This window comes from Onychostruthus taczanowskii, unplaced genomic scaffold, assembly GCF_017590055.1.
Source record: "Onychostruthus taczanowskii isolate IOZ18803 unplaced genomic scaffold, ASM1759005v1 scaffold37, whole genome shotgun sequence".
Classification (NCBI taxonomy): Eukaryota; Metazoa; Chordata; class Aves; order Passeriformes; family Passeridae; genus Onychostruthus; species Onychostruthus taczanowskii.
This window is the reverse complement of record NW_024501126.1, coordinates 2,323,941-2,349,888: the sequence shown is the minus strand read 5'-3', so window position 1 is coordinate 2,349,888 and position 25,948 is coordinate 2,323,941. Positions and strand designations below refer to the sequence as shown.

At 46.6% G+C, this 25,948-nt stretch overlaps 1 protein-coding gene across 1 annotated transcript; it reads right to left on the bottom strand.

Moving 5' to 3' along the window:
- Window positions 1–6,413: 6,413 nt before the first annotated feature.
- Window positions 6,414–25,943, bottom strand: LANCL1 (LanC like 1). The gene is made up of 9 exons (XM_041411688.1): window positions 25,790–25,943; window positions 25,520–25,637; window positions 16,763–16,970; window positions 12,799–12,934; window positions 12,341–12,487; window positions 10,240–10,422; window positions 9,664–9,840; window positions 9,317–9,389; window positions 6,414–8,438 (listed from the first exon to the last, which is right to left on the bottom strand). The coding sequence occupies exons 1-9, from the start codon at window positions 25,871–25,873 to the stop codon at window positions 8,362–8,364; spliced, it is 1,203 nt and encodes a 400-aa protein (XP_041267622.1). The 5' UTR covers window positions 25,874–25,943; the 3' UTR covers window positions 6,414–8,361.
- Between the last annotated feature and the right edge of the window lie 5 nt (window positions 25,944–25,948).

Genomic DNA, 25,948 nt, shown 5'->3' with positions numbered 1-25,948 from the left:
TGATTATTGGAATAAGTCAATGAGATTACTGCTGCTGAAAACCAGGGAACTACCATTGTGAATATAATAAAAGAGGATGATGAATGATGATTGTTCTGTTTTAAAAAGGGTCTGTGTGCTCCCAAGCCCCAGATTCATGTGTACTCATTTGGGATCCCTACATGAGACTGTCTTCTCCATTTGCTTGTAAAGCCAGGGGTCAGCCCTGCTGGAACAGGATATTTCCCAGCCTTGGCGGGGGTATAAACACCTTGGATTTATCCCCTGTGATGATGAACCACCAGGGGTTCCCAAAAGCTTCCACTGGCAACTTCCCCCTTCTGGTCTGGAGCCCAGCTTCTTGCAGATGAATTTGTCAGGCTTGGAAGTACTAACACTGCAATTTAATGGGGTGGTGAGCCCAATTCTGGGAACTGCTGCGCTGTTTCTGGGTGTGGCTGTCACCTAATTGCCACCTGCTGCAGCTGTCACCCAGGTGGGGTTTGTCCTCTTTCCCATGGTGATAAATAAGCTATGAATCCCTAGCAAAGGTGTACTTGGATGTAGGATATACTTTCATTTAAAGTTTGTATTTTATGGTGATTTTCTTGGAGTGCCTTAAAGCTTATTTCTGGAGGTATATCTCTATTTTTTCAGTCACTCATAAAAATCTGATCAATCTGTTGCTGTCCACTACTGGGAGCGTCAGGATAGAGGCAGAACACCCCATCTACAGAGAAAACTGTTCCAAAACTCTTCTGGGAATAGGGGAAACCCCTGTAATTAAGGGCTGCTTTGCATGTTCCCTGTGAGGAAGCTGTTTGGCACCACTGTGGCCTCCCCCTCACCACTTAGGGGTATCCTTAAAGAGGGGGATCTATAATAAAACTTGACAAAATGGTGGAAATATGATTCACTCCTCAGTGTGATTAAGGCCAACAGTCATTATGTGGAACATTTGCTCTTGCCTTGTATGCAGCTCTACACTACAGTGTAACTATTTATGGGCCTGGCTCCAATGGGATTTATGGGAAGCAAAATACTCCCAGTGGATTCGATTACCGCCTGCGAACGCTGCAAATGCTGCAGCAAATTGCAACTGCTGCAAAATGAGCTTTCCACAAGGGCTGCCTGACACGTGTCCTGCTAGCAAGAAATTCCCCAGCCATGAGGAGATGGGGTTAAATGGCTCCTCACTGTCCTGCTCTTTTTTCCCTTCTTAAGGCTTATGAGTTGGTTTTAGTGCTGCCTCTGTGCCTTCTCCATTTCTGTCTGTCTTCCTTGACACAGAGCAAGCAGAGCAGTGTACTGTCATACCCAGGCTTCAAGGGTGGCCAGTCATTAGAGGGTCTATTGTACTTTTTTGGCCAAATATTTCATCTTTCACTCTCTGGGGAAAATGAAGGCATTGCAGTGCATCTGAGGGTGAAGGGTGGTTGCAAGTTGTCCTGTCCAGAAAAGAGGGTGGCAAAACCAAATGGCTTTTTTCGCTCTGAAGTTGAGGGATACATGGAAAACAACTTTATTCTCTCCTTTCTGCTGGTACTCTTAGCATCCAGAATGTCCAAATACTGGGAATGGGGTTGTTCTTGGGAGGTCCTAGACTTTCTCCCTGTGAGCGGAAGGAGGGTTCAGGTTTCCTTGTGTTAAGGAAGGAAGGGTTCAGTTTCCTTGTGTTTTCCTGGTTTTGCCTTCCCCTTCACACTGCATTTTGCCTTCCCCTTGCTGTGCTGCTGTAAACTGGATTTGTGAAATGATCCAAGGTAAACTACCAAGCTACCACCCTTGATCCCCAAAACTGGCAGCATGGAGACAGAACAAGTGGGTGAGCAAGGCAAGGAGAGAGGCAAAGCAGAAGTGTCTGCAGCAGAAGGGAGTGGCAGGGACCACCATGCTAAGGGTGAGAGCTGGCTTGGGGAACACTTGGGAATACAAAGCTTTGTGGGTGAGGCAATAGCAGACTGTCTTGAATCAGCAGCTCTATTGAGAATTGCTTTGTTCTGCTTTTCCCCAACAGCTTTTGAGAAAGTGGGTTTGATACTGACCCAGGAAAAATCCTGCAGAATTCAAAGATATGCCAGTTCTCTCTGGGTCTCAGAGCTGCATGCATTGCACCTGCCCAGGAGAGAGAGATCTTCGTGCTCATCCTCTGCTTTGAAAGGACTTTGAAAGTAGTGGGGTGGCACAAGGCTGAAGGGCAATGCTCATGCCCAGACTCCAGATGTCACGTTTGCAGTAGTGCCTGCAGCCTTTATGGGCTTGCAGAGCATTACCCAAGCCAAGCAACATCACTTCCGTAGCAGCAACATCCCTGATCCTTCCTCCAGAGCTGGGAAGGAGCTCTCTGAAGCCCAGCCGGTGTGTTGTGATATATTGTAATCTTTGGCAAAGACAGGGAGTGTAGGAGGAATGTAAATACATTTGTCCTAAAGGGAGAGTGCTGGTGTATCTGTTTCCAGTTCATGGTAAGGGGATGTTTGATGAGTGGCATCCTCAGTCTTGGAAGACTTTTCTTGTCCTTTCAGAAAAACCACAAACAAACAAACCCTCCCCTGTGCCCCCCAACCCAAACAAATAAAAAAGGAAAATGAAGCAACAAATATGTACCTGTCAGATATTGCTGGGATCCAACCAAGACTTGCTTTTAAGATCAGGCACAAACAAGCTTATTAGCTATGTCTGAAATGTGACCAACTGTTCAAAGTTAAATAATTCCCCTGACTCCTGTGTTCAGCTGTTGCAGAGGGGCTGGATCCTAAACTGCCCTCAGTCAGTTGCAGCTCCAGAACTGGCCCACATAAAGGTAAAAAAATACCTTTTGCCAAGGTTATTGAACTGTGCTTGGTAAGTTGAGAGGCACAGCTATGGAGATGCTGCAGTATCCATTCACACCAGCTGTGACACTGAATTTGGGGGTTTAAGTCTATGTTGCCGTGGGCTATCTGCTGCATTAAGAGTGAGTTTGCATGGTAACACTGCACCCCAGCTGTGCAGAGAGATCCCCCTGAAAACCTGACACAAAGCATGGCCTGAGACCCTCCCACACTCCTTAAGGCCCAGTTCCTTGCCTTGTGCTTCTCTGTCCTCATGCACTGCTGAAGCAGGGGCGTTGCCTGGAAATTCCCAAGGCAAGCAGCAGCTGAGGGACACCAAGGTTGCTCTGGCCCTGTTGGGCAGATAGCACCGCAAGCCCATCAACAGGAGCTGTTTCAGCTCTGCCTAGGTTGGGTTTTTCCCTTGACAAATACCTCAGTGGTGAGCCTTGGTACCCTTACACATGTGCCCAGCTGGATTTTCTTGATGCCCTTTCCCTTCTGGGATGTCCCCAATCACTATGGCATTCTATGTTTGGTGCAGCAGACTTCAAAGAGTGAAGGACAACCTGTGGAAAAGGGAGTATTTGGCTCTCTGTTCCCTGGAGGCCGGGAGTGGTTGGTGGAAGGGCTTGTGTAATTTCTGTAAAGCTGACGTGGGGAGATAAGGTATTGTCACCCAGTATGTGGAGTGTTTCCTTGATAACCTGAGCATGAGCTGTCCTCCCCTATGGGGAGCTTGGGTAGCTTCAGGCAGGACTGTGAAAGATTTCCTAATTGTTTTTTTTTCTTTTTCCCAGGGATGTATATGACTCAGAGGCCGTGCATTTCAGAAGGACTTCCATGATTCTCACACGTGTCATCCCACAGCCTCTCTCGTGTGGGCTTTTTGGTGAGTGCCTTTCCCAGGAGCCGAACCCCAGCTCTCCCGAGGTAGGACTGAGCAGCTGAGGAGTGCGGGGTGTGCTTGAAGTGACAGGGTGGCCGCTGCTGTCAGGCTGCATTGCCACCTGCTGGGGACACCAACGCCCTTCTGTAAGGGGTCCCCTGTGGCATTCACATTCTCTGAACACAGGGACATCATTCTCTCTCCTAAGATTTTTATTGGGGAAGGCAGTGAGAACCTCAGAGAAGAAGAGAAAACAATTCTTATCTATATTCACTACTTTTGTTGCTTTGCACGTGTAGAATGTGTAATAGAAATTGTTTACTTGAAGTGATTTGTTAATTGGACACAGGTGAAAGTTGTTTTGAGTGATTAGCCAATCCCTCAAAGCCGTGTCCGACTGTCTGGAGACAGTCACAGGTTTTTCTTTAGTATGGTATAGTATCTTTTTAGTATGTAATTTAGTATAGTATTAGTGTAACATAACATAGCTTAATAAAACATTTGTTCAGCCTTTCTGAATCATGGAGTCAGAGCACATTATTCCCTGCATTGGGGTCGCCCCACACTGATCATCCCCAAGCTAGTGCCCTGCCAGGGTGAGCCTGGCTGGGCTCCAACCTTTTTCCTCATGTGCTTATTTTGAGCTGATCTGCTGCCTCTTGCTTTGTTGGAGTTTGTCTTCAGGCACTGATAATGTGCAAGTTGTAACTCTGGGGGTTTAAACTATCCTGGTTTGGGTACTGGCCTTCAGGTTTCTTTCATGGGTGCAGCCAAAGGAATGCAGGGGACACTTTGGCCAAAGGACTTGGACATTCTGGGCAGGAACAGGTGAGGAACCTGTGTTGTTCTTCATAATGTAAACAAACAAACAAAAAAGTATTAAAAAAACACCCCCAAAAACTCTTGCTACAAATTACCTGTACGTGCTGGGAACTCACCAGGAGTAGGATGTGTGGTCTTGTTGGGACCCAGCCATGTTCCCTTGGGTGCTGCCTTGAAAGAACCCCACTCAGATTTGGCCAAGTTATTACACTGAGGTGCAAAAACATGGGGAAAAAAAATAGGGGAAATAAGAAGAAAGATGAGACAGTGCTGCAGTGAGGCCTGGCTGGATAACTCGTGTAAACCAGCAGCTTTGGGGCCCACTGGCTGCTTCTCCCAGAGCTGCTTTTGTGGGATGTGCCACCCTTATTCTCCACCTGGCTCAGCTCCAAGCCTGTCAGGTAGAAGCAGCCTGTCCCGGGGCAGGGGGATGAGCAGGGTTTATGGAGGCTGAGATCTCTTCTGCTGTGCTTTTCCCTATTAATTCTGGGAGAGCATCTGCCACACCACAAACCAGCAGCCTGCTCCAAAGTGGTTTCAAAGGGAAACCAGTGTGCATCAAATCCCTGCAGTGGTAGTTCATAAATTGATTTATCAGCTCAGTGTGTCTGACTGCTAAGGCTACAGGGGCTGTGGACAGCTCATGGCAGGATTTTTTGGCAAAAAACTTTAAATAATATTAGCCACTGATTTAGTGTCCGTGCTGATTGCTGTTAGTGGGCATTTAAGAAGTTAATATGTAGGAATGAGAAATGAAGTAATGAGAAATGAAGTAAGTAAATTTATACACAGCATTATCTGTTGCTCTCTTGCACTGCCTTTATGTCACATCTTTGATAGCTGAGGCTGCTGTCAGCTCTTGAGAGCTGAAACCGTGCTGGGCTCTCGGGGGACATGCACACATACATATGGCTTTTGGTTAACAGTCTTTGGGATGTTCTTCATCTTGCTGATCACACTCTTGTACACACAGGAGGTGAACACAAACTGACCCAGATCATAAAGCATTCAAAATAGGTTTTTACTTCTTTCTTGGGACTATAGGTTATTTTTTTTTGTTTTGTTTTTTTTTTTTTTAACAGATCACCATCATGGACAAACACAACCAGCAACAAATGTCAAGTATCTACATGTCTGATAAAGTCCCTCTCAGGTGGCTTGTTGAAACAGAACCATTTGAGTTTTCAAACCTTGTCTTGGTCCTGCTCCCTTCCCTTGGCACAAAGGTGGGTGGAAGTGGGCAGCACCACACCAAACCCCTGTATGAGAAAGGAAGGTGTAACCAGAGAAAGTGTACTATGCTGTTTTCTCATCCTCACTGCTGGACTCCCTTCCTCAAGACCTTTACCACAAACCTTAATATAAACTATAGAAAACCAGGTTGTGTAGGAACTCAAGCAACTTAATATATGCTTGTGCTAGAGGGGCAGGATCACCTCTATTCATACCACTCCTGACAGCTTGGTCTTAAAGCTTCTGCTGCTGGACAGTCACAGCCTCCCCAAGGTGCCCCGTTCCTCCTTTCACTGAGCAGGAGGTGCTTTGTTAGGAGAATCCACCTCTTTCTTTTAGTGGCCAGCACTGCACACAGGTGTATTTTGCTGCAACCAACAGTAACCTGCAGGACTCTGGTCTCCAGTGGAAGCCACCGAGGGAGGATACAGGCTTGGATGGAGACACCAGTGTAAAAGGATGCCCTGGGATGAAAGCACAGCCTGCAAGGGAAAGCCCAGGAGTGGCCTTGATGCATTGGAGATGAGGGAAAAATGTGAAATACACTTAACACTCAAGGTGGGTGGAAGGCCACTGAGCCTCCAAGAGCTGCCAGCACAGCACAGCTGTTGTGGGATACGTTGATCTCTTCAGACATGAATCCTGGTCACAAAGCAGGAGGTAGAAATAACTCAAAGTTTGGTTGTTTCAGCATTTTTATTAGACAGTGCTCCACTCAACAGTTGTACACAAGGCCCTGATGCTCCCCTGATCAGTGCACAAACCTTGGGACATCATGCTCTCATGCCACCACGACCCAGGCTGCACAAACCATCTCCTTTGACAGAAGTGATGCCCAGGAGAAACCCAGGCTCAGAGCAGTGTCCCTGCACTGCCATCACACCAGCCAAGTTGGGAGGTAACTTCAAATGCTGTTTGATTAGGCAACTGCCCTCTGCTTCCCAGTCACCTCCCTGTGCTGCTTGGGTCCTGTGAATGACAGGGGATGCCTGCTCTGTTCACAGGAGCCTGAGCCTTCTGACAGGGATGCCCACCCTCAAGATGAGCTTTTCTGCAATTCAGGCTGTCTTTTGATGGACTTTCACAAACCTTTGAGGGCAGCGTGAGTGTGGGCTTTGAGGAAACAAATGGGCCTTCCAGAGCTGGTTTCTGCTCCTTGCCTGGAGGAGGTTCTCATGGAGCAACCTGTGCCTCTGGGCTCAGCTGCCCTGCATTCAGGCATGTGTGAGCGTAACCCTGCCAGCTCTGGTGGTCCTGCTTTGCCATTGCTGGTCCAGGAGAGTGGCTCTGCTGCCCTGCTATTTCTCCCCTGCTCATCTGGGACTTGAGGCACTCAGCAGCTCAGCCCTCAAAATATCAAAACCCATGGCCACATTGGTGCAGGCTGAGGAGCTGCTCTCAAACAGCACAAAGCTGTGTGGCTACATCTGTAAACTTCCCTGAGCTCAGTGTTTAGCTCATGCTCAGTGCTAAGAAAGTGGTTTACAGAGCCAGGTCCCAAATTTCTGTGAACTGGTGCAGCATCAGCTAAGGATAGAAAAGCAGATTTCCCTGCAGGTACCTGATCTGCCTGACACATCAAAGCCAGTTAACCTAGTGCAGATTTTCCAGTTGGGTAGATGAGTGGCTGCAAATCAATCTACAACAAGCAGTAGCAAGGCAATCAAGTGACTCAAATTATCCAGGTTTGGGAAAGCTTATAAAAGAAAACATGTAAATAACATCTATACAGCTAATAGGTTAAACACTGGCAGAACTCAGTGGCATACATTGCTTTTCCCTTTGTTGCTGCTGGTGGGCACCTGGCACCACCTAATACACAAATTTAAATAAAGACTGCAAAATAAACTCTCAAAGCTAACAAGAAGAGACCACAAAAGCAAGCATGCTTAGCTCACTTTTGGACTGGAGTTTGCCATTGAATGACCAATGGAATAACAAGGTTTAATGTAATATGGCAGTGGATTACTTGTCTGTCACTGGAACAAATGCACAGAAGAGCCTTTGCCTTTAGAGCAGATAGGTGCAAACTCAGGACAAGCCTTTGGCATGTCAGTTCCAGCTCTGCCAGTTGCAATATGATATTCAGAATATACATAAGACTCCACAGTCCATCACATTCACTTCACGTGGCACAGCCCAGATACTGAACCATCTGCTCTCTGGGTGCTCAAAAAGAAAACACTTGAAAACAACTTCCAGGGCAATAGTCTCAGTTTTCCATCTGTTGTCCTCCAAAGGCAGCTAAATTCCTGCAGCTGTTTGTTAGCACAAAAAGAAGTTAAATAGCCCAGGTTACATTCAATAGGAAACTTCTTCCCAGGAAATGGGATACAGGAAATAGCAAAACTCTGTAGCCAGCCAAATACTGTATAGTTCTCCCTGCTCCCACCTGCAGCCCTGAGTTTTTAAGGGACACCAGCAAAGCCTGCAGTATGTCTTTTAAACTAAACAATATAATGAGACAACTAGAAATGTTAGAGAACTCAGCATGCCCTCAGGAGGATGGATTTACGTTCAGTTAGGCGAACAACGGTGAGTCTGGAAAAAGGAGAAAGCAGCCTTGAACTGCATTTCCAAGTGCAGAAGGATACAGGGCAGCAAACTGCCACGCAGGATTCAGATTTAGAGTTCAAATGCAGGGAACTTGGCCTTGGTAGGCACCAGCAGGTCAGCAAGAAAGTAAATTGTTCCAGCCATTCCTGAGGATGAAAAAAACACACTGTGCTTCAGAGAAATTCCCTTTGGGCACTGTTTTTCTCAGTTATCCAGGGAGTGAATGAGTTATGAAGACAGAAGAAAAGGTCCAAAATAATTTTCAAGGTCTAAGCCCAGGTTTCCCAAGCAACTTTGGTACCTCAGTGGGGAAAAGCATTTTGAAGTTAATCAAATGTTGAAAAGTACCTGGCAAACCACCATGGGTCTTTTCCCCACTCCATCTCCCTCCATTCTGCTTTACCCTTCCACAACTTCAACACTGGGCAGCTTTGTCAAACTCTGGTCTTTGAGACACTGCTGCCCAAGGTCCTGACTGATGGAACTTCTGCTGTCCCCTGGGCTGCAGCAGCCTGGAGAGATCAGGGTTAGCTGGGGGGCTGGCTCCTTCAGCAAATACCTGCTGATGGCAGATTTGGGGGCAGCTGTCAGCAGGAGGCACTAAGTGCCATAGGAGCCACCATGGCCCATAACAGCAGCCCCATTTGTTCCTCACGTTTAGAATCAAACTGGAACACTCACAAAGGATTTCAATACTCAAAAATGTACAGAAAAGAGACTGTCTGAGAAGCCAGGCTACAAATAACCAAAAGGAAGCCTGTAGCCATGAAAGAATTCCTCTTGAGATCTGTATGTAAATTTGTGTGGGGGGCCTAAGAGGACAAGATGCTCCAGCTAAGATATTAGCCTGTGCTACAGGGATACTCCTTCTGGGCAAGGGCAGAAAAACCCAGTGGGTACAATTTCCTTTCTGTCTTCTACACTGACTTTTGCAAAGGCTCCAGTGGAGTTTGTATTCTGTTTTCCTTGGTGCTAGGACAGCTTAGATCCAGGGGCAAAACACAAGGCTAGAGACTGAGATTACCTTCAAAGAGAGAGAACGGTGTGTCTGGAGTCCGGCACCCATGCTGCCCATAGCTTAAACACCACTCTGCAAACTGAAAAAGAGGTAGAAAAAGTGTTCAAAGTTGGTTAAGGGCAAGTCCTGAGAAGAAAATACTATCCCTTGTGCCCACACTACCCCTTACAGAGCAAGGCTTCTGAGGGAAATCCCTTCTGTACAGCGACTGCACTGTTGAAGGACTACTCTGGTGCAGCTTGTCAGATCTTGCTGCATGTCTGCCCCACTAGAAATTGGGTTTCAAAGGCAAAGGCAGTCATGTAGAAGGCAGAAGTGAGTAAGGCCCTCTATTGCCTCACACCCACTCTTACCTTGCAGGCCCTGTAGAGGTATTTCATGTTCTGAGTGAGGTTGTACAGTGCCAGGAAGGCATAAGCATTGCCAGCTGTGCCATGGCACAGCCCATAGCCTTTCTTCAGTAACCCATACTGCCAGATCACTTCTGCACACTGCAGGGCATCATTCAGGTACTGCTGCTCCCCAAAGACCTGTGGAGACAAGAAACTGTTGTCCCTGCTGAGGCAATGTCCTCCAAACAAAGAGCATCCCTGTGGGATGCAGAGGCTTGGGTGTCCTGCTGAAGTGACTCTGCTGTTTACTTTTAAAGGAGGATACTTTTGGTATCATGAGTGGGGATGTAAGACCATTACTCCACACACAACTAGTTGTCACCATCCACCACCAACAACAGGGCAGCCCACACAACTGATGGGTATTTTCAGAAATATTTGTTTAAAAGACTAATTTCTGTATCAGAGGTTAGTGTGGGGTGATTTCACTGTTAACAAGCCATCCTACTTCCAAGCAAAGGCGGTGTTCCAGCATCTTCTCCAGAGGAAGTTTCACATTTAGGGGTCTCTGAAGGGTCTTTGCAAGGTGTCTGGTACCTTGTATGCCTGGAGAAGCATGTAGATTACACCTGGTGCTCCATGGCACCAGTGGACGAGGAGGTCTCTGGTGTCACCGATGCAGGGAGGGTAATTCCCAGATGGGAACTTGAGCTGGCAGACATAGTCCACGCTGGGCTTGACTGCGTTGTGCAGCTTTACTTGGCTCACTCCAAAGCCAGGCTAAGAGAGAGAAAACATTTAAATCGCGGAGAATGACCATTCTGTCTGTCCCTAAGAGATCCAAGGTCTGCCCAAAAGGTGGAAACAAAGTCAACTATGGCTACATTCCCTCCTGCTCCTTGTAAATGAAGTAATTTCTTTGGTTTGGGCTTTCCCACTTCACAAATACCCAATCAGTCCCTGGCTGCTGTGCCTTTTGGCAGGAACTTATTTCCACTCCTACCCTTTCATCCCAGAAAAAAAGACTATTCCTAGCATGTCACCTGGTCCTCTAAGCAAGAAAGCTTGCTGCTGCTTTTCCTAAAGATGAGCAGGAATAGCTTCAGGTACCCAGAGCTGAACTAAAGTGATAGCAGTCTAAAATCAGTATTAAGGATGATTCCGTGCACCTAGAGCATCTCAGCCCTCAGCTGCTGGGCCAGCCCTGATGGCAGGCTGCAATTCTGAATCTTCACAGTTGTTGCTCGGTAATTTCAAGAGGCTGACTTCACTGCTGACCTCAGATGAAGGCAAGGGAATGGCTTCAGTGTCCCAAAGACGCTGCCCCACATGAAATCTGTGCAGTTCTAATTTCCCATGGCAGACTGCAATGAACACTCTCATCTAAGGATCACGCTGTTCTCAGGCTGGTAACAGGAAAATTAAAAATCAATACTTGTGCTGTAAAACCATTAGAGATAAAAGATGTTTTCCTCTCCATATTTCACACGCTTGCTTCTCCCAAGGCTTTTTGTGCATCATGCTTGGCTGATCCAGGCTCCTTTTACTTCATATAGCAGAGCAGCATAAGCCCATGCAGTATTTTATGGGAGACTTAAAATGATTTAAAACAGCCACTTGGGAACAAGCTCAGGTACTTGGTACAAATTTAGCTCACAGCACATGGCTGTCTCCCCTGCTCTTAGCTTGCTATTCTGTGCTTCTGGGTAATAACCACCTTGCATTCCCCTCTTGCCAAATCTTCTACTTAAAAACCACCAACCACCTCTTCCTCTCCGAGCAACAGAAAAGTTATATTCACAGGACTTCTACTGATCCTGTATATGGAATTTAACTTTGACTGTCCTGAAGGAAAGCTCAAATTCTTGAAACCTGGTGGCTTCCTTTTCCACCTGCTCTCAGAGTTATGTCTAATAAAAGCTTATAGACTACTTCCAGACCAAAATAATTTGTGTTGCTCATGGGTGCTTTTAATGCTTTAAAAATTCAATGTTATTTTTTGCTGTTATTTTTCTAAGTGCTTAAGCACTGTAAATATATGCACAAAGGGAGCCACATAGGGGAATTATCACCCTCATTTTTTCAGAGCCAGAATAGGGAATATTGACAGAGCTCCAGTGAGTTGTGCAGAATAGTGAGAAAGCATCAAAGCAAAGAGGTACTGCATCTCCCAGCCTCTTGTCTTGCTCTGCCTGCTTCTGGCACTGCAGAACTCAGTTCCTTTATCAAAGTCCCACCTCTTCCACATTTAGAAGCAGGTTCTGCTTTGGATACAGAGGCATTTCCCACTTTTCTACTATGAGCACAGTATTTTTAACCATGCTTTTCTCTCAGAGATTCTCACTCTGCTCCAAGTAACCATCTCAGAAGATGCAGGGAGCCAGCAGATACCAACAAATGTGAATAATTTAGAAGCAATTAACATGAGGGGGAAACTCAGACCCAGCTGAGCTACAGGCCTCCATTATGTGACACTGCTGGTTAATGCAGGTCACGTTTCTCCACAGATCTCCAAGGTCAGAGATTCAGTCTTAGATTTGAAGAAAACCTTTACAATTGGAAATGCGTGATAAACACATGGGTAGGCCCCATCAGTGTTTTTCCCAGTTTGACATTACCAAGAGCCAAGTGAAATGCTGTTCCTTGTTCAAAGAAAAGTGAAACAACTGCTAAGGACCCCTCCCCTTGTGTCTCTTACCTGCATGAGATAGTAGTAGATGCCAGCCAAACCATGGGCTGCTCCTACGTAGTACTCCTGGTACCACTCAAACATCAGTGGGCTCTTTGCTGTGAAGTTCCTCTTTTTGGCTAAGCTCTCTCCTGAGGCTACAACTGCTTCACAGACCTGTGAAGGGATGGGAACGAATGTGGGTGAGGGAAATGTTGCTGCCCTGGACAAAGCACAGCGAGTATTCCGACACAGAACAAGATTTCTTTTTCTGCCCAAGCAGAGGGTGGAATGAAATGTATGCCAGTCTAGTACTGCCTATGGACTTACAGGGACAGTGGTGCTTTGTACCTTTGGAAGAAAAGCCATACTATGATGTGTTTTCTCCCTTATTGCCAGAGTTCTTTACATCTAGCATTGATTTTTACCTGCCCCAAGATGAGTTGCATGGGAAGAGACAGATAAGAAATCAGCAAAAGGCCCAGTACCTGCTGAATGTGACTCTGAGGGATCTTTTCCTCTCCGAAGTGCTTATTCACAAATACCAGTGCAGAGAGATAGCCCATGCGCCCGTAGAGGAGCTCATCTGGCACTCGTGGGTCAGCCTTGTGTAGGTGCAGCAAACTGCAATGAAACATTCATTGGGGGAGATGAGAGGGAAATGCACTCAAACTTTACACTCAAAGCCATGTAAACAAGCACTAAGGCTGGAGCTCAAAACCCTGGTTCATTCCTTCATGTGCCCTAGGAGCTGTCAGAACAGGCTCTGGCTCTCAGCCTTGCAGCTGCAGGAGGTGTGGAACCACCCCTTCTCTTCTGCCTTTTGTCTGGCTGATTGCTTCAGTCTGCTCTGCTCTTCACAATGCACTCATACTACGTGCTTTGGTTTTACAGCACCAGCTTGGAAAGCTACAGGAGGGAGAAACCTGGGCTAAAAGAAATGGTCAGCATAAAGCTGCTGACTGCTCAGGAAAGGCTGCCCACCATTATCTCCTTTTGATGTTATTGGCAAGGTGGATACTCCGTCAAAAATCAACACTTTCAAATTATAGGGCTATCCTTTTAATTTGGCTGCCTAAGGAATATTTGAAAGTCAAGCTAGTGCTAACAGTATGTGGAAAAATCTCACCCCCAATGCTCTAAAGTCCTGATAGAGAAGCCCCTTCCTCTCCATGCCTACAAACAGCCTGGGCTATTCTGTCAGGTGAGACAGAGGTGTCTCCATGAGCTAAAAATCTAAGTAAGAGGTGGAGCTACACAGTTGTTTAACATCAAGCTGCCGGTGGCACATGGAAGAAACATGCTCTAGGGAGAACTGAGCCGCAGTGAGGACAGCTTAGCAAAGTGGGAGTGCTGTGGCTGGCTGAGGACAGCTTGCCTGGCACCAGGCTTTAGCCCACAAGTGCAGAGTGAGGTCTGCTGCAGTCAAGTATTTTCTTTTCCGTGTTTCTATTATGATATTGCAAAGCTGGTGATATTCCTGTAGTGCTAACAGAGACTGACAGCACTTCACACTTGTGCTTTGTAGCCCAATTCATTCCTGATGCAATTTTTCCTTTGTTTTACCTCTCATCACACTTCCAGAAAGACTGGATGTCCTTCCCTGTCAGGGCAGCAGTTAGCAATGTGATTGGATTTGACTTTATTTTTCTGTTCACCTGTAAGACAGCAATCTGAAAAGTGCCCTCACTTTTAAAATACCAGCATAAGTGGCTTTAAGGCTATTCCCTGACTGTTTCCATCTGTGAAACCAGCCAGGAAAAGCTTTGTGTGTGCTGATCACACAATGCCACAGCAGTGTGAAGAACAGAAAAGGTGCCTTGGCTCCCAGGGCTCCAGGGACTTTGCAAGACTGTGTTGCAAAATAAAGAAGGAACCAAATGCCTCAAGTACAGAGGATGGTGGGCTGTGACTCCTCATGTCAGGAAACTTCTCCCGTGGCACTGGACTCAAAGTGCACAGGGATTTTGAAGGAGAAAGGAGGGAGCAGTGTCTCAAGGTGGACTGGCTCTTGTACCACTTGACATGTGGACTGCTCCATGGGGGAGGTTTCTTTAAACCCAAGAGACAGACTTTACACCCAAGGCATGGGTTATCCTCCCTGCTGCAGGAGCTGAAAGGAAAGACCTTGTGGTGCCTATCACAGAGTCCAAGGAAGGCAGATGAAGAGTGTTTCCAAGGAGCTGTTTGGACAGATAGACTCCACCTGGCAGCAGGCTGGCCAGAAGAGAAGCTGGCTGATGATGTTGTTCAGCTCTGAGATGTCAAGAAATGTCAGGTGACATAGAAGGAGTGGATGGATGTGTGAATTGTAATACCAGGGTTAGGGATTTTCTCAGTTCTGGATGTGATATCTTCTTTTTATGGGAAAATCTGGAGCAACTGGACCATTTTCTGTTCTTTGTGCATTACTGCTTTACCTCTAACTGCTTTTCAAGCAGGATCATCAGGAGAGGAAGCCTGCCAGGAGTTTTTGCTTCATGCATTCAAAAAGAGATGCCTGGGATGCTGCTGGACTGATTGCATGCAGAATGCATTTCTCAGGTGTGTGGGGTAAGTTGTGGTCTCTGAAGAAGAGCTACTCCTATTCACATTATCAGCCTATCACCTCAGCTGTCAACAATCAGCAGTTTCTGGACAGAGGGAAATTAAGGCAGCTGTAGAGCAAAATGGGATTTTTGTACACTATTGGCTCTGAAAGCAAAGCTTTGACCTTCTGAATTGGTGGGAGGTGACAGGAAAAAGAGGGCTCCTAGAACATGGCTCAGATTTTCACAGGCTCTTGGAAAATAGGCCGCCCTGAAACATCAGTCTCTCTAGAGCATAAAAGCACATTTTTTGGTCATGAACTCATTTAGGTAAAGGCAAGCTTCTGTCTGTTCTACTGCAGGTAAAACCTGGCTGATGGATTCTCTCTACTGGCTCTGTAAAGATGAGGTGCTTTAAAAGACAGAGGACAAAATACAGAGAAGCCCTTCTTCTCCAGAGCTCTGAAAAAAGTGCTCTTTCTATGCACTTGCACTGCAGAGCTTAGCAATTGTCCTGTAACTAAACAGCATACTCAAAAACCATTTAAGAGTTTTGATTTAGGAAGCTACTTCTCAAAGAAATACTCCATTTTAAAGGAGCACAGTCAGGCTAACTGCTCTGGGAATTGGTGGCAGAGTAGGGACAGTATAACTGTTCATTTGAGAAAGCCACATTTTTCTGTTTTCCTCTTGCAGACATATGAAGAAACCAATTTCCAGTGTTCTGACTTTATTATACCATTAGATGGCAGTGCAAAATTAATCACAAGATTCCATTCTGCCACCAAACCACAGGCAGAACAAGAGGGATATGGGGAGGGGAGACCTCAGCAAGAAAACATGAATTAGGGATTGTTTTTACAACCTGGGACTTATGCACTGACTACAACTGGCCAGTATTGTTTGATAGATTAATTCCCTTTTTGTTAACAAATATGTTAATCATAGTGAGATTTGCCACTCTTTCAAAGCAAAATCTAACCCACGGATTATTACTAGAATAGAGTTCTGTCCTCAGTCTGACTGTATCTACATAAACCAGAAGTTAGTTAAGGGAGTGGAACTTGGTGTCCAAACCACAGACTCCTCTGATTCCCACCTGAGGCTTTTTAAAATTGCTATTATGCATCATTTGCTCATGGCTGTTTAAGGGCAGTCAGCATTCTGAATGGTCAGGGGTTTTGTCTTTCTTTGTGCTGATCAGCTATGTGTAGAAACTCTCTACAGGGATGTTTCTCACCTTCTTAAAACACATCTCCTTTAACTGAGAAATGCTTGCAACTACATCTCCTTAACTATTTTCCTTCCTCTGCCACATGCTGATCTATGCTTGCTTGTTTGTCCTTTTCTTGTCTTAAGTACCCAACGAAAATGCATGTGAAAACAGTCGAGGAAAGGCAGGAAATAGAAATAAATGAATCATAACCAGCTGCATTCTGCAGTTGAAAGGGATGCTGTCAATCTTAGGTTTAAGTCAAAGACAACTAATAAAAAGCAAGTGGAAGCAAGTACCAAAATTAAATCTAATAATCTTACCACATTTTTCCTTTTCATCAAAATGACTGTAAAGCTAAATTAAAACGTTCACAAAAAACACCAACCCCCACCTTCTGGCTTTTTTTGTTTTTAATTTGGGCACTTTTTTCTTCCTGTGTTTATCAGAATTATTTTTAAGATGGCAGTACCAGCTGAACAATATCCTTTCTCCCCACTTGCAGGCTGCCACACAAACGTGTTTATCCTTAAACCACCTCTTTTACCAGGGCAGGAAAAGTTTTTGCTGCCTTGCTAAGTTACTAGACTATTTCTCACACAAGACTGCAACAAAATGTATTCACATTTGTCAGAGAGTGCCTCATACAAGCCCAGACCAGCTCTGTGAGCAAGAGGAAGGTCAGGTGAAAGACATAAGCAAGTCTTTTACCGGATGATGCAGTCTTCTGCCTGCTTCTGGTTCTGCAGCTTGTGGTAGACGACAGCAGCCACTGCCAGGGGCCCGGCATCACCACACAGGAAAGTGATGGATCGCCTGGTCAAGCACCTCAGGCTCTTCTTCACGTACTCATGGGCCACCTGAAGGTAGGCTGGGTCTCCATACACATCAAACAGGTGCAAATACAGCAAAGCAATGCCTGCAGAAGGAACAGAAAGGTTGCATCCACCAGAAATGCTTGCCCTGTTACTTCAGTGAAGCTGAAAGTCTGACCTGGCCCTCATCTAGGGCACAAGCCTGACAGACAGGCTTCTCAGGGACATAACCCACAGCTTCCTTTCCTGCTTTGTCATCTCCTTGTAACTTGATGCTGCTTGTGAGTGGATGGCAGGTCAAGACAGCCTGGGTCTGTCCCAGGAAGGCCTGGAGAACAGCATAGAATTGCATAAAATTTTATACACAATTACATACAATTTTAGTAGCAAGGAGCAAAAGATGAGACCTAGACAAACACACCTAAATCCATACACTGTACCTGTGACTTTTGCTCAGCAGTGAAGGGGGAAAAAACCCCAACATTTGGGCAGATGGTACTTGTGACAGCAGAACAGAGATGTCACCCTCTCTATCTTTTCCCCATGGTTAGGGGGTAAGGGGTTAGGTCACTTAGCTTGGACTGGATTTTTTAAAAAAGTAACACACCATCAGCACTGAGAAACAGCATCCTTAGGAAATCCAGACATCATACTTGACTCTTTTTAAAAATTTCTTTCTATTATTCTTTTTTAATTCCTTTCCACTGGGAAGCACTGGCAAGGCTGCTGCAGTTCCCTGGACATCATCTCCTGCTGTTGAGCAAGTCCTAGGCCCTAAAGCAAGGACTGGTGCATCCTAGAAAAAAGGGACTGCCTAATTCTCCTCTGTAGCAATCACTCATGAGATCAGCCCTTGTCTGAAACACAAACAGCTGCCCGGAATACTGGAAAAGGCTGGATGGTGCTCATCAGAGGTTTCCAATGGACTGGCCAGCTACCAAAACAGTTCTGCCACTGAGCAGTCACATCAACTGCTGTCCTTTGCCTCTGTCTGCCTTGTCTTAACCCAGCTCTTGAAGCTTTCAGTAGGTGAATGAGGAGCTCTCAGTAAGTCTGAGCCTGACAGGTCAGTCACACTTGAACCATCCTTCTGATCTGAGAGCCATCCTCAAACCTGCACTGAAAAAAACTACTGGCCTACATCACTTTGAGAAGAGCTTATTTCTCCCCTTAACAATAACCATTTCTAAGAAGACTCAGGTCCTGCATTAAGCCTAAATTAATAGAGCCAATCTCTGCAGATTTTGATGTGTTAAGGTCAAGGGAGCAAGCGTGCTGCAAAATTACAGTCCAAGGTACTGAGGACAATTTCAAACTTGGATAATTTTCTCATTTTGCATGGGTAATCTTCAAAGCTTCATGTTACAGACAATTCAATTCCACATGTACATTATGTATAACATTTCCATTTCCTGCTGAAGCTAATAACCTTGTTCTCTCTCTAAGCAATTCAGTGCTAGCAATTCTAGAGAGAGCTCAGCTGCACAGTGCCATCACTCAAGTCTGTAAGGATGTGGATATGAAGCCCTTCTTTAAAGGGGAACCCTCCTTTTCCAGCTAGAAAATGTCAAGTGACTCTCCTTGATTTTTTTAGTACCTAGCACATCTTCTAGACTCTTATTAGCCTGATAGCTGTCTGAGCACAACTTGACTTAGCTGCTTTAATATACAACTTTTAGCTTTGTAAGTAGTTTCTATTCCCACTGCCATCATACCACCCTAATTACGCACATAAATACCCTGCCAAGACCACTGCAAGGACTGAATTCTTAGAAAGTAAATCTCAGCATTGTTTTCCTCTGATTTCTTTGCCTCTCCTCTTTTAAAACATTTCTCACCCCATTCCTCTCAGGCCCAAGCATCTTTGGAAAGACTCCAAAAAACCACTGACCTGTACTAAACGATGAAGCTGCTTCCCAAAACATTCACTTTTCCTTTTTATTTAAAACTGAAAGGTCTTATAAACTGCATCTAAAGCCAGTTTTCTCAATTAATTACTGTTGTCAATTGATACTGGCAATGCTCCAGGTACCCACGAAAGCTGTTTGTTGTTAAACCTCTTCTGTTATAGCTGGGCAGAGGGGAAAAAATTAATAAAGGGCTCATGTGTTGAGATAAGATTGGGAGAAAAAACACTCTAAGACCAAAACAGGTTCAAATTTAAAGGTATAAAGTAAATTTATTATTAACAGAGTTAGAGGAGGATAATGAGAAATAAAATAAGCCTCTAAAACACATTCCCCCCCTCCCCAGCCCCTCCCTCCTTCCAAGTGACAGCAGAGGGAGACAGGGCATGAGGGTTTTGGTCAGTTGGTCACCTGAGATCTTCTGTCCACTCAGGGATAGGAGTCTTTTCTCAGCTATGCTGTGGGGTCCCTCCCATGGGCAAACAGTCATTCCAAAACTGTTGTGGCATGAGTCACTTGTCCAGGGGGTACAGTTTTTTAAGGACAGGCTGCTCTAGTCTTGAAGCAAGGGCTCTGTCTTTGTCTATCTCTGGAAGCAGGAGCCCTCTTGCTCTATTTGGGTCTCCCACTGGATCACAGCTTGCTCTGGCATCCACCCACTCTGGCATGAGCACTTCTCCCATTGGCTGCAAGTGGAACTCTGCATCCCCTGTGGACTTGATGCATTACAGGGGCACAGCTGCTTTGCCATGGTCCTCACCAGAGCCTGCAGAGGAATCTCTGCTCTGGTGCTTGGAGCATCTCCTCCTTTCTTTCCGCTGACCTTGGTGCTGCCATGTTTTTGCCCACATGTCTTCACTTCCTCCTCCTTTCTGACTAGAAGAAAAACTGCTACTTGTAGGTACCACTGTCAGCAAGTTCCACCAATTCAAAGATTCCTGCAGGATCCTGTAGCACTGAGAAGCTGATCTCATCTAGGTTCCATGCCAGGGAATTAATTGCTCATCCTGTTTCCACTGCCAGCCAGGCAGCCCTGCTGCTGTCACATGGGCAGTGGCGGCTGTGGCGGCGCTGGGGCTGTTTAACGCCTTTCTTCATGTGGAGAGTTGTTAAAAAATAAAAGCAAGGTTTGCAGGTTCCACAGGTACATAAGGTGTGATCCATAGTCTCTCTGTTCAGCTCACATCTCTGTACATGTGGGGTGCAGGGAAGGAGAAGCCAGCACCCCAGTCCTGCCCTTTCAGCCACGGCGCTGTATTGCCACAGACTGTGCCAGCATGGCAGCAGCCACGGTGCCTCCCCACCCCGGGGGAAAAACTGTGTGCACGGTTTTGGTTTTCTTCTTAAGTGTGTCAGCACAGAGGAGTTACCAACCTCTGTAAGTGGGCCAGCAGTGTGTCCATCTTCAGAGCCATCAGGGGCTGGCTCTGCTGGACACGGTAGAAGCTTCCAGCAGCTCCTCACAGAAGGTACCCCTGTGGCCTGTCCCTGCTACCAAAAATCAGGCCAAATCAACACAATTCCTCAAGGAACTTCTTATTCCCAAACTGATCAGAAGGGCACAAGCAGTGCTGCCTTCAGCTTGCTGGTCCCTCTGTTGCCATGTGTGGGCCTCAGTGGGGAGAAGGCAGCAGAGGAGGGCAGGCACAAGCATGAAGAGGCAATGTTGACAGGTGTATGCAGAGGAATACAACATACAGTCAGCTTGGTGGGGATAGATGGTATCAACCTGTGTGCCAAGGTGCAGGGAGAGTATTTCAGAGGCAGTGCAGGTCAGAGACAAGAGTATCCACATTGTGACCTTGGTTCAGTTAAGGTAGTGCTGCTCTGCAGAAGCTCTTCCACAGCTCTGCCTCACTCCCTCTCCAATATTCCTCACCCCAGCTGACTGGGTAGGTTTGTGACTGACTGGGTGTTTGTTTGGCATGCTTTAAGTGGTATACAAACATGGCATCACCAGACATGTGGAGCTAGGTAGGCTGTAGATTGGCTCCATTTCTGTGTGCCCTGGAGGTCTGATGTTCAGTGTCCTAATTGGAAATGTGACCTAATTTTGTGACCTCTGGCTGTTTCCAAGCAGAACTGCCATACAGTGGCCAGCTGTGGCCTGCTACTGCCAAAGATGTCTGGGCTTTTTCCTGTTGGGTGTTTATTACAGGACCTTTTTCTCTGTAGTTTCTCAGATGTCCAAGTCTTTTGCTTCTTGCCCCTGCTGCAGAGCTGAATGAGATGGGGAATACATCAGAGAGTCCTTGATGGTAGAGGGCTGCACTGAACACGTGCTGCTGACAGCCCAACAGGGCTTTGCTGACTGAAACAGCCACCTCCAGCATGCAGAAAGCCAATACACAGGAGCTGAGTGTCAGTGCCCAAGATGCTTGCTCATTGCAGGGAATCAGGAGGCCAAAGTCAATCCTGTGTGCTTCACAAAGCCTGCTTAGTCAACACCTTCAGAAGGACAGTAAACAGCACCTCTCCTCCCACCTTCCTGCAGGGTAGGTGCAGAGGGCTACTTTGCATTAGAGATTTCTTTAGAGTGGGGCAGTGGAGTTACAGACAATTGTGCCAGACCTACAGCCAGCTTGTGCTGATGCCCTGACTTCAGCAACCAATTCTTTCAACAGAGCAGGCACTGCTGGAAATACCAGGTAAGGTCTTGCTTGTGAGCTGAAGTTCTGCAGTAGGCAGAAATGTGAGCTAAAGCTCTGCAGTAGGCAGAAAGAGTATCTCATCCACCTGACCATTCTGTTGATCCAAGAGAAGCTGTGCCTCAACTTCTCTGCAAGTTTAGACTTGCTCTTTTGTTGGCCTACAAGCAGTTTGCTTCGCAAGCAAGTTATGCCCTTAGACTGCTCTGAACATGCCTCCTTGCCCAGAAGGAGCTGAGCTGTGCTTGGTTTACCAAGGAAAGGAGGTTGCCACAAGAGGATATTTTGTTCCAAACCGACCACCTAGAGTTATAAAGATCTCAGAGATCTTGCATTGACCCAGGGCAGTAAATCAGCCAGCAGCCTCAAAGCAGGATGTCAAACACAGAGGGAAGAAACAGAAACCTATCTCTGCACAGTGATGAAGCCTGATGTTTCTAATGAGACAGCTGATGCCATTTTATTAAGTTAGGCATGGGGTAAAAGAGCATGGATGGCCCAGCTTTATTGCCCAGCTCAAATGAAAATTAGCATCTCTCCTGGTGCAGACACATGGGATGCTACCTTGCACTCCTAAATGCATGCCAAAGCCACACTGCATGCAACAGTGAGACACCTCTGGAAGTCCATGTTCAGAACTGGCTGGGGAGCCAGTTTGCAGGTTCTGTTCCGACTGCATGATTGACTATCCAGGATGCCTGAGCATTTATCCTGCCTTAAAACCTGGGTAACAGAGCTTCTTCTGTTAACCTTTTTACCCCACCACAAAATCCTACAACAGGTTAGGTTAGCAGGGATCAATGGTGATGTGCTCCAACCTCTGAAAGGAAGATCAACCTCAAATTTGCATGCCATTGCTCTGGGCCTTGTCCAGTCAAACACTGACTATCTCCAAGAACAGAAAATTCACAAAAACTACCTGCCAAGCATTTGGCAGGAAGGTGGTTTATATGAGTGACCCAAGGCACTCTATTATCTCTCAGCAAATGCAGCCTCACTTTCCCTTGTTCTGTAGGGATTATCTGAGGATTTCCATTATTCTGAACAGGACTAAAAGGGACATAAGGTCTCTGGATTCTGAGGTTAAAATGCAACATATTGCACTAAAGTGAATGAAAAGTGTTTTTCCAGAACTGGTTCAGTTGTAATTTCATTCTTACATGGCTTTCCTTTCAAAAGACAACTGAGCCCTGCTCTTCATCCCTACATCACAATGGGCCAGCCAAAACCTGTGGATGGGGCCAGTTGAACTTACTCTGCGGTTTTGGAGGCTCTCCATGACTAAGACATTGCCAGAGAAGAGGAAGCTTGCATGGGAAAGAAATTCAGTGAACTACCACACTGTGGAGGAAGGTGAATCTCTCCCTTATATACCTCATCACCTTGGAAGGATGCAACAGTCCAGTAGGCACTGGACTCAGGAGCATCCTGGCTTCTGCAGTCACCTGGTGACAGGTGTGAATTCCTTCTGTTCCTTTTCCATCAGCTATGCTCCCAGTCAAGACAGTCTTCAGAGCAAGGCCTTTTGCATGATCACAAACACCAACAGGCATACAGGTATCCCTCAGTATCCTCAGGCCAATCTGTTTGGAAATGGATGAGGCTGCTGTGCTTCTACCAGGATCTGAACTGCTTCTGACTCAGAATTAACTGAGAGTAGTTCAGCTTCCCTCAGTCAACACTGTGATACCACTGAAACAGATTAGGGAAAAAACTCTTCCAGCAGTCTCCCTAAACTGATGAAAAGCCAAAGCAGAACACAACAGCTGAGGCTGGTCTGTACCCAGGCACGTACCAGGTGCTGCCTATGGGGCCCTGATCTCTATGGGGAACTGAATGAGAACATAACAAGCTGATTCAAACATGTTTTGAGGGCATTCAGCCATACACTGGATAATCTTGATCCAAAGTGTGTTTTCACTGCCTCTGAGCTGAAAATCTGAGTCCTTCCCTCTCTCTGCTCCAACTTCACGTGCCAAGAAGCCGTGGCTTCCCTGGCATGAGTGCACGCTAGGGGAACAGGGCTCTGTCAAGTGTGTTGGGAAAGAAAGGAGCCCCAGAGTAAAATGCCAGCATATGCTGTGTATTACTGAGTGTAATACAGTACACTCAAGTACGTTACATTTCACAGAGTTTGTGCCAAGAGAGCCACATTTCAAATCTCCCTTATTAGCGGCCACGAGAGTGAGGGCTGATTTCAGACTGCTGGGCAATGATTCACATGAGGAGATACTCAACAAGCCTCTCCTACACAAGCAATTACAGAAAAAAGCTGCTGTCTTGGCCCAATTAATTTTGTCTCTGGAAACCAGCTCTGAATAAATTAATATAGCTAGAATTGGAAAAGAAGGTAGGCTGACAAAGCTATAGTATAACCATGCTGGCTGTGACTTCCAGGAAATCTGTCCATGGATTTTTTCCTATTAGCCAAGGAAAGAAGGCTGTGTGCCCATTGAGGAATGATCTCTAGGAAGAAAAGAGAAGAATCCCTCTTGAGAAACTCCCTTCCAAATGAAAAGAAGATGAAATCCTGAACCAGAGTTCACAATCACTTTTTCATAACTGCAGTCACTTTCCAACAAGAAGTACCTTAGGACCACCTTCAGAAAAGAAACACAGCCTCTGGGGAAAAGTGTTTTCCTTCTCCCCAAGAGTACTCCTAACATCAACTATCCTCCTGCTTTGTCTCCTGAATTTTCCGGCCAGAGGCAGACTCTGCAATCATGACTGAAGAGCACCCTTACCACAGCAGATCTCATCAGAGGGGACCCCAGCACAGGGTCACACAGACTGGAAAACTGAACATGTCTGCCAAGGTGAAATCAGCCAGCACTCAGCAGAAATGTATAAATTCACTGGCAGCAGAAGCAGAGTGCTGCCAAGATAGCAGCTGATGAAATCAATGTTCTCCCACGCTGGAATTTAATACTGGCATCCTAGCATTTCTTATGAACTGCTCTTCAGTGCTCTCAGTGTCTGTCTGCCTTACTAAAATTTTGAAGCAGGCATTTCTAGCACTGCTGTCATCAAGCTGCAACGTTAGTTTAGCACCAACACCACTCTCATAAGCAAACTGTTGGCATTAAGTTCCACAGCACCCACACACAATCAGCCACACCCAGATTGTACTGTAGAAAGTTGCCATTTAAGATTGCAGCATACTGCAAAAAGAAAAGAAGCAGCACCAAAAAAAAATCTTGCAGCAAGCATGAGATTGATTTCAACTACCCTACGGTCCCTGAATAGGGCCTGGCACAGCACAGAAGGCAGGAGAGATGTCAAAGCACACAGCTGCAGCTGAAGTTGGGGCATAGAGAAAGGTGTGTCCTCCCTGGCACCAGTGGGTAAAAACAGGGAGGCAAAGGCACACTTCCAAGGAAGGAAAACAAGGTTGAAAATGCAAAATTGGAGAAAGACAAGCTCCTGGAAGCTTTGCACACAAGTTAGTATGAGGAAGGCTTCCCACACTTTGTTATACTCACATTAGTATTTCTGCTCCTTCTGGCAGGCACTGGAGCAAAACTAGCGCTCACTAAATGGACTGGCACTACCTGGGGAACAGGAATGGAGCAATCTTCCAATCAGACAAGGTCATCAGATAAATTACAGCCCAAACAGAGATGACAGACATTATTTCAGGCCGTTAAGCCCACTGCTCCCAGATGCAAGGGCTCCTTGCAGGTAAATGACTTACCACATACACCTGCCTACTTCATGGAGCAGCGGATGGAGCACTGGTTTTGTTTTCACCATCCCCACCATGGCTAGATTTGGAGCCTGTCCCTTTGAAGGCTCCCATGCCTACTCTCAAACGAGTGCTGGCTTTCTCCGTTGTGTAAGTTCAGCGCTATTAACAAAGAGTAGACCCAATCCTGCCCTACGACACTGTGGTCTTTGCTCTGCAGCACGAAACCTGCCTCAAAAACGGGGAGTCCAGAGAAAGACATCCCCTTGTTCTAATGGACTAAAGCATGCAGAAGAAGTGCTCTTGACATGGACCTACCATGACCATTCTAATGGCCAAAGCCCCACGGTTTGCCAGGACCTGATCCAGAGGTCTGCTCCAGGGAGCTGCTGCTCCATGGGATCCAACCCTACCTGTCCAGCCAGTGTACGCGGTGCAGTCATGCGGGTCGGCGGACTTGAGGCCCTTCTCCATCTGCTGCAGCAGCTCCCTGATTTTGTTATTCAGCCGCTGCGTGAATTCGGGGGTCAGCTGTGGAGAGAAAACCCACCAAACGTGAAGGCAACGCGGGTGGCCATCGCTACACCGGGCAGCCCCGGGGAACCGCGTTTGTAACCTGACAGGTCTCTGCTCTACACGGCCGGGACAGATCCCCAGAGCCGCCTCGCCCCAGCCCCGCTCACCCGCCCGGCCGCGTCGAAGTAGCTGGTGGCCAAGGACTTGTCATAGTCCGCGTAGGGGTTCGGGAGCGCCCGCTGCGCCATCATAGTGCCGCTCGGCTCGGCTCGGCTCGGCCCTGCTCGCCCGCGGCCCGCCCCGGCTCCGCCCCGGAAGGCGCCGCT